Source organism: Furipterus horrens, unplaced genomic scaffold (assembly GCF_987537825.1).
Source record: "Furipterus horrens unplaced genomic scaffold, mFurHor1.1.pri manual_scaffold_7, whole genome shotgun sequence".
Classification (NCBI taxonomy): Eukaryota; Metazoa; Chordata; class Mammalia; order Chiroptera; family Furipteridae; genus Furipterus; species Furipterus horrens.
In genome coordinates this window covers 109,578,979-109,590,113 of record NW_028327177.1, presented here as the reverse complement: position 1 = coordinate 109,590,113, position 11,135 = coordinate 109,578,979, and the positions used below count along the sequence as shown (strand labels likewise).

At 36.4% G+C, this 11,135-nt stretch overlaps 1 protein-coding gene across 1 annotated transcript in view; it reads right to left on the bottom strand.

Annotated features, from left to right (window-relative positions):
• Positions 1–65: 65 nt before the first annotated feature.
• COPB2 (coat protein complex I subunit beta 2) overlaps positions 66–11,135 on the bottom strand; it is a 34,084-nt gene continuing 23,014 nt past the window's right edge. The window contains exons 11-22 of the mRNA XM_090284263.1: positions 9,844–9,932; positions 9,650–9,756; positions 8,466–8,609; positions 7,317–7,447; positions 6,868–7,075; positions 4,851–4,961; positions 3,489–3,703; positions 2,003–2,095; positions 1,732–1,912; positions 1,468–1,536; positions 1,246–1,317; positions 66–726 (exon numbers count right to left, since the gene is read on the bottom strand). Coding sequence (XP_090140389.1) covers positions 631–726; positions 1,246–1,317; positions 1,468–1,536; positions 1,732–1,912; positions 2,003–2,095; positions 3,489–3,703; positions 4,851–4,961; positions 6,868–7,075; positions 7,317–7,447; positions 8,466–8,609; positions 9,650–9,756; positions 9,844–9,932 — 1,516 coding nt within the window. The 3' untranslated portion in view covers positions 66–630. The remainder of the gene's footprint in view (positions 727–1,245; positions 1,318–1,467; positions 1,537–1,731; positions 1,913–2,002; positions 2,096–3,488; positions 3,704–4,850; positions 4,962–6,867; positions 7,076–7,316; positions 7,448–8,465; positions 8,610–9,649; positions 9,757–9,843; positions 9,933–11,135) is intronic.

The window sequence follows — 11,135 nt, the reverse complement described above, 5'->3', positions numbered from 1 at the left end:
ATAATTGAGAAGTGTGTTTGAGTGCCTGGATATTATTTCTATAATCACACCAGGTCAGTGAAGCATTTAGAAAAAAAAAAAAAAGTACCCTCACTTTTTGTGTTAAGAGTCCAGTGGAGCTAGGATTTCAGACCCAGATTACAATCAAGACAAGGCAGAAGAGGCCCAAGCCATACAGCAGTGAGGGAAATAATGCAATGAGCTTAAGAAAAAAGGTTAAGAGAATAATATATAAGAGATGTAGTATGGCTAAGAAAAAATGTGGTTGATGATTTAGTGATGCAAAGAGACTGTGGGCTGATCTGTATGGTGAGGTGTAGTTTTGGCTCACCATTCTAAAACTAGATGTTTATTTTCGTTATTTAGAAAAGAAACTTTGAAATTTTAATAATTCAAAAGATTTTATGAGATACAGTCAAATGACAGTTAAAAAAAAACAAAGCCCATGTTTGCTTTAGTTAACAAGGAAACATAGTGACTTTGATGCTGCACATAAACTAAGACAAGGAGGGAGTTTATCACAGTCTAAGGAGTTTCTTCTCAAGAGTCCAAAGCACAGTGGTAAGGGTGATGATTAATACCTGTCCATAATAATGATCTGTTTAGTCAGGTAATGGGAAACATTACTATTCAGTCATCCAAAATCTCTTCATCCAGGTTGATATCTGTTGTGTCAATATCTTCTAGTTCCAAATTATCCAAATCTACTTCCAGCTCGAGTAAACTCTACAAAGAAAAGGAAGAGGGTGAGTTATGGAGAACATGTTAAAATTTCCAATTCATGATCCAAGAACTAAAACATGCAGGCTCAGTGCCAGACCACCACAATAAAATGTAGTTCAATAAAACAGATCACATCAATTTTGTTTCCCAGTGCATAAAACAGTTATGTTTACACTCTACTGTAGTCTATTAAGCACTCAATAGCATTATGTCTAAAAATGTACATACCTTAAAGACTTTACTGCTAAAAAGTGCTAACCCATCATTTGAGCCTTCAGCGAGTCATAATCTTTTTACCAGGGTGGAGTGAGGGGCTTACCCTTCAGTTTGTAAAAATGCAGTTAAATGCAATAAAATGAGGTATGCCTGTAGTCAGTCAAAAAGGGCCCCTTCCCATTTCCAAACCCCTCCTCTGAAACTGATTACATAACTTAAAATGCAGAGGTCTGTACACCTTGCAGAAGTTCAAGGGGAGGGGTGAGACTGGGGTTCCAATGGGAAGTTTGGGGGTGATGGCCATACCTTTTCTTCTTTGTTGGAGGAGTGGGATGCAGTGATAACAGGATTAGGAGGAGCAGGTCTCCCATCAAGTTCCTAAAAGCCCAAGTGGAGGTATATAAAGACAAAAGAATGTGTTCAGGAATTTCACGTTTTCCCCCAAGGGAAGCCTGATCAGGACTAGGAAGTGGGAGATAGTACTTAATCAACAAACTCAACAAATAATCTCATTAGCATTCTACTGACCTCTTGAGCAATAGATCTTGAGGGCTGAAAGCCTTTTGCCTCTTCCATAATATTTCTTTCTTCATTCGGCTATCAGAGAATAAAGCAATAAATAATAAAAGTGAAGTATTTTGAAGTTGGAATTCATCTATGAAGTTGTTTAAACCCCAGATATTAGCTTTTATTCCATCCATAATATATGTAGTACAGTTCAAAACTTTTGAGTTGTGAATGCACCTTCACCCTGTAGCTGCACCAAAGGAGGGCTGGCACCTGGCCACTCACCGTGACAAGTGGGTATTGTTTAGCTGACCACAGATTGGCATGTGTTCCCTTTACCCATTCTTCCGCAACAAAGGCTTCTTTTAGTCCAGGAAAAAGGTTTTCATACTCTGTTGGATCAGCAAGGGATTCCGCTGCTTTCTGATTGACTTTTGAGAGATTTTCTCTCCAGAGTTTCACCACCCTAAATATAGATATCATAGAACCAAAGGGAGACTAAATATGTGTGCTGTGTTTATTTGGAATATTTCTTCCTAAAATTAAAAGTCTGTACCTTGAAACTTGACTGGGTAAGTAAGTTCGGGCCAGGAAGGCAGCTTCTGGCAGTCTTCCAGTTCTAATCAAAAGCTCCAGGCAAGCATCAAGCCTAAAGATTAAAAGGAGAAGCAGTGTCACCAAGAATACACGCTGTGCTTTAATACTGGGATTTAACACTAAAGGAACATAGATTTAGTGTTGCTAAGTCAGCATTTCCTCCCCAACTCCCACACATGCGCCTCATTTTTGTCACTGAGCCATTAACTTGTCATCATCAGTGTGTTCTACAATCACTGGACTCGAGGAGTTGTGAAGGGTGAGAAAGATTGTGTGACCATTTTCAATCTCCTTAACTTATTTTAACAAAAGAATTGAAAGGGGCTTTTCAAGGCAAGTTAAGGCAGCTGGGATAAGCACCTTTTAAAAGGTTTCAGGAGATAATGGGAATAAAAACAGGTTCCTAAGTGGGGATATCAAGGACAGTGTCTCCAACATGGGCTGTGCTGGACAATCCAGTTGTGTCCAGCAGGAAAATACTCGTGTCTTATTTTTTGTTTTAATTTCTTTTTTTTTGAGTTTGATAAGTGTGTTAGAATTCAGAATTCTTTGGATTTTAGAAAGGTAATACAGTACATATACTATACATTACCTAATATCAGTATCAAACAAAAATCACAAACATTAATATTCTTCAATAACACATAATAAATGCTATAAAAACACAGCCAGTGGCATGAAGAGTTCAAGTCAGTTTTTGCCATCAAATACATTATAAAAAACTATTCAGAATATTTTTGAATTTTTGAATTGGTAAGGAAGACTATTACAGGCATACAAATATAAAAATATTGTCTATAAAATACTAAATACACATACTAATATATGATACATATACTGGGGTGCACATTCAAAGTTCTTATGATAAAGTCATGGGATTTAAAAAGCACATAGGGCAAGGTTAATGAATACTTTGTTTTATTGTTTTTTTTTTTTTTAATATAACATAGTCAACTCCAAATGATTTGGTTTGCACTAACTGCCAGTCTTAAAAATAGGACATTTTTAAGCTTTACAGTTGGACTCAAACCTAAAAGTAACTGGCATCTTCCTCTCCCTTTATTCTTGCCACAAAGAGATCAGAATTATCTAATTTGGGTAAAAGCATCACCCATTCAGGTACTAGCTGGAGCAGCACAAATAACCTCCTGCCATCATAAAATAAAATGCTTCAGTCAGTAAGTGGAAATGCTGTTGAGAAATGTCTCCCAATTAAGGCTCCCTGAATAGCTCATTTTCCTCAAACATTTAGACCAAATGTGCTAAGAGCATCTTTTGCTGAAAGTGCCACCAACGTTGCAAAGTCCTGACTGCACCGCTAGCAGATCTCCGTGTAGGGTTCCTTCTTCACAATCCTCTCCAAAAACCATCTTCAAAGTCAATGTCAAGAGCAAGAGCTTTTAATTACTATGCCCACCTCTTTCAGACCTTGGGTTAATACTTACTTGCCCTGTAAGAAGTAGCTCATGAACGCCACATTATTCTTGCCATCTCTCTCTGCACCTTCTGCTAGCTTGTTCACCATACCAGCATTTCCAGAGGCGGTCGCCAACAGCAACAGACCACCATAATCCTGTGCATGGTGCAGGCACTCCTGGGCTAGGCCAAACTGACATTTACTAATGGCAAGCTCAGCGAGTTGTTTCCACTTCTGTTCCGACTGTAAGGAAGTTGCCAAGTTAAAATAATCTTTGGAAATAAACATTTGAATTTCCAATATCAACATTATTCTATTAACCTGAATAATACTATGCTGACAATGGGAGATTACTGTATATATACTGAGCTGTGCTTGTCAAGCTGGTACTAGCAATCAAAATAACATGGAGTAACAAAATGTATAATGAAGAAATGGAGTTTATTCACATATTCAAAGTTAATTCAAACATCAATTTTAATGATACATGAAAAATCATCGACCCATTATATTTTTATTTTGTAATTAGTCAAAATAAAAAACCATCTAAGTTTTAAGTTCATTAGATTGCCATCATTTTAATGAGTGATTTAATATATTTTCTGAAAGACTAGAAAATTGTTTCTTGTGTCCTTAAATATTTAATAATAAATACCTGTCATTTGTAGCTTTTTAGAAATCAGTATGTGGCACATTTGGATGATCTTAACATTGCTAAAACTTATTTTAAACATCTGAAAATAATTTACCAGTAAATGCTGGACTTAAACCACAACTGGGATTCTTCAATATATAAAGATCCATAAAAATGTCACTAAACTATCAAAATGTCAGAACCCTTCTTTAAAACCATCTTTCTCACTAGTTTGGGAGATGCTACATCACTCTTTTAAGAGTTCCCAGACTAGTTTACCTACTTACATCATTCCTTCTCTTCCAAAACAGATCCCCTATAAGATTTGAAAACTATTCTTAAAAAACAATTTATTTGTTTATTTTTAGAGAGAGGGGAAAGGAGAAAGAGAGGGAGAGAAACACCACTGTGTAGTTGCCTCTTACTTGGCCCCCAACTGGGGGCCCGACGTGCAACCTAGTCATGTGCCCTGACTGGGAATCGAACCAGTGACTCTTTGCTCGCAGGCCGACGCTCAATGCACTGAGCCACAGCAGCCAGGCTGAAAACTTTTTCTTAAATTAGAACGCTAAGACTATCTCCAATATAATCCATGGAATTTATGCAAAGATTAACATAATGAATTTTTAACAAGACCAAAGAAAGGCAATAACCTCACCACAGTAAGTCTAATTTGCATTTCAGGAAACTTTAATAACAATTTATACTAAACACACAGAAGCACATATTGACCTTTCTATCAGTTACTATACATACCTCTGCTTCCACAGCTAATTGGTACGCAGTTTCGAGTTCTCCAAGCTGAAGAGCAAGTTCAAAGCGATGCTCAGGATCTGTGGATACTGTAAGAGCTTGCTGCTTGAAGCCCTAAACAGATTTTAAAAAGTATGTGTGTGTAGTCTATATAAATATAGTGCACACACATGCATTCAGCAAATCATCCATTTTCCTTTCAAACTAAAATAGGGACCCTGCTGATATAGAAACCACATTACTTGAATCAAACAAAACAGATAAAATAATGAGAAAACAGAAAAATTAAGGAATCATTAAATTAACTGATAAGACATGAGCAGAGAAACTTCAGTCATACAATGCCTACTGTTCTCCAAGCAGTGAAGCCTGACCAACGATAGATACACTCAAGTAAAACAACTAGTAAAATCAGAAATGTAAAATAAAAATGTCAAAAAAGAAAAGGATTTTAGAAAGTTGACTAAACAAGAGTCATTTCAAAAACAAGCTGTTGGTAATTTACTCACTAAGCTGGGTCTTAGATCATCTAGTCCAGTCCCTCAAAGAAAAGGAAGTCAAATATAAGACGTTCCAATTTCCTATCATATCTGTAGGTTACTTAGCAAACATTTGCTCTCAGGTCCTAACACTGACTAGTTGTCATTACCTACGCATTTGGTGTTGGCCTCACGTTCAGTTTATTCAGCAGCAAGTGTTCCTTCCCATGCTCCACTCCACAGTCATCAGAAACAGTGTTTAAACAAACTACTGTACTGTAATTTCTAAATTAGCTTCTCTCCCAAGACAAATAGTACTGGTGAGATCTACCCTAGGGGCAAAGTCTTCAGCTCCAGGGAAGTGGCATGTTAGACAAAAAGCTCAGACTTATCAGACTGATAGAGAATACTAAGTTATGGTGTGGCCAGAACGAAGATGCTGGACAGCTTTTAGAATTGTCTGGCTGGATCTTCAGGATGGCTGTGCCATCATGTTTAAAATGTTTACAGGATTCCCTCACTTATTGCGGGTATTACATTCCAGACTCAAGAGAGAGGCAAAGGGGAGGCCCAACATGATGCTGAGGGGGGATTATCCATGATGAGAGCAGAAAAACCAGTTCAGACTGAAGCAGATTAAACATACTGAGATTTTAAGGAAATCTGAAGAAACAGCAGAGTTGGGAAAACAACCATAAATACATTAATATATATATATAAGCAAAATTTTAAAAACTTTGAAGTTAGTTTACTAACTTCAGGGAAAACAAGCTGCAGGAAGGAAAAGCTGCACACCACCACATGGCTCAGCTGTGAACAGTGTTTACATAGCCACAGTAATGCACACATCGAATACTGATCTAATAAAAATCGTGACATAACCAGTAGGATACGGAATAGGAAAAGTCACGGATGTGGTAGAAATGGGGGAGTGGGTGGGAGGTGGTGAAAGAAAGGTAAATCCTCATCTTCTATAAGTGGGAAGTTGTAAGAAATGCCTAAAGCTGAGGAATATCAATATAAGCATCTTATTTAGAATCTGGAAATAAATACCAAGAGAGTCAGCTAAAAGAATTAAAAATGATACCCTCTAGAGTAGAAATGAGAGAGGGAGGGGAGGGCTGTTTTTTTCTTAAGCCTCATAAAACTTTATGCACATAGAACTTTGATTAAAAAATACATTAAGAAAAAGGCCTATCACTCATGGTAAATTTTTTATTATATATATTTTACAATAAAAAAATAAAGCCAGCTAGGTGAGAAAGATGCAGCACAAAAAGTGAAATATTAATAGATGGAAAAGAAGTCTACAGAAAGGGAAGACCAATAATAACCACCAGCATTTAAATGGGGTGCCAAGGACACCGAGAAAGGAAAAGGAAGACTATAATAAGTGACTTAAATATACAGGAAAACTCCAGTGCCATAAGGAAATCAGTAGCAATTAAGAAATAAAGTCTTTCAAATTTATAAAAACATTCTTTCAAATTCTGGTTTTAGAAAAAGACACAAAAATAAACAAAAAAACAAAACCCTCTTACCTGCTTTTCCAAAAAGTGTGCAACTCTGGTCCTTTGTTCTTTTGGAATAGTAGGAAGGACCTTATCAGCCATGCTGAAGTCCCTCCTCATGACAGCCGTCTGGTATTCCAGCACTGAGACCAGCAGGGAGTAGCTAACGATGTTCAGTTCTTTATCCCCCAGATAAAGCCTGTTGTCTTTAGGAATATAGCCCAGGAGATACATTGTTCTGTATAAGAAACAGATACTAATTTAGAAGCCCCAATCAGTACACACCCACACACTCTGCCTCTTGCTCAAAATCTTTCCATTTGATTGGTGTAATTTTAGTTAGCAATTGCCAAACTACTAAAACTATAACATTGAAAAATCAGACCTATCATTTCTTTAAGTCAGCAATAGATTTTGTTTAAGAAGTATGCTTTTAAATTTAGGATGCTTAAGACAAAAGCAAAATGATACTCAGCTACCTGTCTAAGTGGGCAATGGTGACGATTTCTCCTCCAACATAATAATTTAATCTGTTAACAGAGCTTGTGTAAATGAAGCAATCGCCTACCCACAACCCTGTTTTCACAATTTCCTGAATCTCACCCAGAACCTACAAGAAGAAAACAAAGTTTATTATTAGCTTATTCAGCATCAGAAATCCTGTCAGTAACAACAAAACTGAATATAATTAAGAGTGATAAGGCAGAGTAAGAAAAGCAAAGCAAAATCCTATTTCAAGAACAAAAAGCTATCCTCAGAATTTCTGTCTTCTTTATTTAAAAACAGAATCCTGCACTAGTATTCCCTCACTTATCGCGGGTATTATGTTCTAGGCCCACCCCGCGATAGGCAAAAATCTGCGAAGTAGGACCCTTACATTTATTTTAGTATTTATATATATTTTAAGGCTTTATAAACCCTTCCCACACACTTATAAACCATTCCCAGTACCTTATTAACCTTTTCCACACTTTTATAAACACTACTATGTTCTTAAACATATTCTACACTCTTAAACCTACATAACTTTAACAACATACATATACAGTACTGCAAAATCCCGCAATATAGCGAAAAATCCGCGATAAATAATTAAATATAATATTTTTTAAAATTCCGCGATACAGTAAGGCCGCAGTAAGTGAACTGTGATATAAAGAGGGACTACTGTATTTGTAATGTGAAATCTCACTGTTGTGTCAAAGCTGTGATCTAAAAGTGTTGATCTAAACCCCTAGCACACGTGAAGCTGGCATAGTATCTCATATAATCTTCCAGGACATCTCCACAATGTATGATTTATCTTTACCATTTAAAAGCTTATTTAAATCACTCTGCCAAATTGTCTTAAGACCAAAACACCTTCTAATTTCCTTAATGAAAGATATCAAAGTTAGTCTAAGGATTTCCTAAAATCAAAGCACAAATTTCTTTTAAACATGAATACTTTCGGACCCTGATCTTTGATTTTAATTTTTGCAAGACTTTAATTTTTGCATTTTACCATAACTCCCTGAATGCTTAGTTTCCCCAAACCTAATTTATACTAAAACATTAAAATGAGTGAAGTTCTGTTATAAGAACATAAATCACTAAAAACAAAGCTAAAGTTGTGCTGATGTAATTACCTCAAAGGCATCTTCAATGCCATCTTCAGTAACTCCCTCATGTGTCTCCTGTGCAGCCAAGACTTTTTCCGACAGATACTTGAGAATAAAAAATGATTCCTCGGTGGCAATACAGACTAGCTCTCCAGAGTCAGACCAGAAAATCTGTAACGTGACAAAAACACAGACAAATTATTTAGGATTTCTGAGTGGGTATGATAAACTGCATACACTGTTTCTCACAGATTTATATTAAGATATGCATACACTTAGCAGTTTAATGTAGTGAACATACACATGTATTTGGGAGGGTGGACAGGGTGGTGCTTCCCCATTTAGCCTAGAAATGAAAAGATGTAAGCGAGGCAGGAAGGAGAGCTGTCACTGTTCAGTAGATGTGCTGTAATTTACAGGAGGAGCACTACTGTTCTAGAATAGTGTTTCTCACACTTTCCCCTCCCCCGATATCAATCCCCCTGAACTTTTTTAGACATTGTTCTCATAATCACCTTCCCCTATGAAATTTCAATACCACAGATACTAATGTATGTTTACTCATATGTAATGCACACACATATGGTAAATATATTACATAATATGTATATTCACATGAATACTCACACATTATAGATAAAAAGTAAAGTTTTTTTCACTTCTCACGAATCGATTTTTGTCCGCTTTGCCCACTGAGAGTACATGCTATAGAAGCCAGAAACAGGACCCTAAGGAGGAGGATTTGTCTCCAAAGATAATTTCCTGACAACAAAAGCTGTCAAAGAAGCAGAGGCAGTTCTAAAGGTAGAAAAGTTTTGTCGCTGGAGATGGTTTCCTAAAGTTTAAACAGCCATTGTCAGGTGACGTATGAAAAGACTTTCTGAAATGAGTGGAAATTTTAAAGGCCTTTCCAGTGAAGGACTTCATGACTTATCTTCAAAGCTTGCTTTTTTTTTTTAACTCAGTCAGAAGGCATTTAAAACATGAAAAGCACTTGGCATCTGTATAACTCTCTATATTTTTCAAACTATCCAACATCTATTGCCTTATTTTAATACCACAATTCTGAATGCCTAAGCTATCCCGAGGTAAATGGCGTCACGTCCAACACAATGGAAAAGGGACAGTAGAGTACAAGGACATTGCTTGGCCTCAGGGACCCAGAGCTCATCACAAAGATGCACATTCCAAAAACAGTGGAGGGAACTCACATGTTTGGGCTGAATTTCAATCCTGCGTATGAGTTCTGTATTGTCCCAGTCATAAAAAGCTAAGCCATTTACAGATCTCACCCCCAATAAGAAGCCTCCGTAGATACCTAAAAAGAACAAAATGGTTTTTGTGTAGATGTTTTTCGAGTATATACAAAGTTTCTAAAAACATATCGTGTATAAATAACACTCACTTTCAGCTCCAAAATCTGGTTTAAATGATTTTTTTTCCTTAAAGTTCTTAAATATCTTTACAACACTGTTGCTCTCTCTTATTGCATATCTGGGGGAAAAGAATGAAAGGTAAACATATTATACACTAAACCATAATTCCACCGAATGTTACAACTTTCTTCAAATATACTTAGTGAACTATGCAAAAATACAAAATATCTGAAGATTCACTAATAATAAATTTTCCCTAAGAGTTCAGTGAACCCCTTACAGTTGGACCAATTATAAATGGGTTTCATACTATTATGCAAATCACCAGGGCTTACAAATTATTTTAGAAACTGAAAAAGACCCTAATGTCCACCAACAGGTGAATGATTAAATAAACTGGTATGTTCATACAACAGACGACTACTTGGCAAAAAAAGAACCAATTATGATCCATGCAACAACATGGATGAATAGCAAAAACATATTGCTGAGCAAAATAAGCCAGACAAGAGTGTACACTGTATTAACTCCATTTATATAAAACTCAAAAGAAAACAAATCTAATCTACATGGTGTCAAAAAAGCAGACCAGTATTTGCCTGGGGCTGGGGAGCAGGGGCAGTGTACTGACTAGTAAGGGAAAAAGGAGGATTTTTTTGAGGTGCCAGAAATGTTCTCTATATGATTGTACTGGTGGTTAATGTTTGTAATTAAATATCTGTATAAATTTTACCTCAATAAAAGTAACTTAAAAAAAAAACTTTTATAAGTGGCTCACTAGTCATCCATGTTTGGCAAAAACTTAAGAGAACTGTATATAATTCATGCTTCTTTCTTGAAAAGGGGCTGTGGTTGCTGCTGGATATTCAAGAGTATTCCTGACAAGTGCTGTGCTCACAACAGAAAACATGCTGAAGAGTGTCTTGGTTGGATACAGTGAAAAAGGGAACTGCCAAACTAGAGGCAGCGGTATGTTGAGAGGTAAGGCAATTCAAAGTACGTTTTAGTATGAAACTGCATGAATGAGTGTATTTAGGAAATTTATGGAAAAATCAAAACAATTCCTTACCTCTCAGTGAATCATTTTGTTTAAAAACAAAAGTGCTTATTATTACACAACACTGAGGCTTCAATTATCCACTGTTGGAGCCAGAAGCAACACAAATATGGGGAAACAAAACTAAGAAAACTGTGAAGATGTAATTCGGTGTGTGGTCTGAAAATGACCAAAGCCCTAATGTTTATTACATGTATCAAACTGGAATCAAAAAGGAACCAGTCAGTGACTATCTAGTATAATAATTCAGAGTTAAATGTCTTT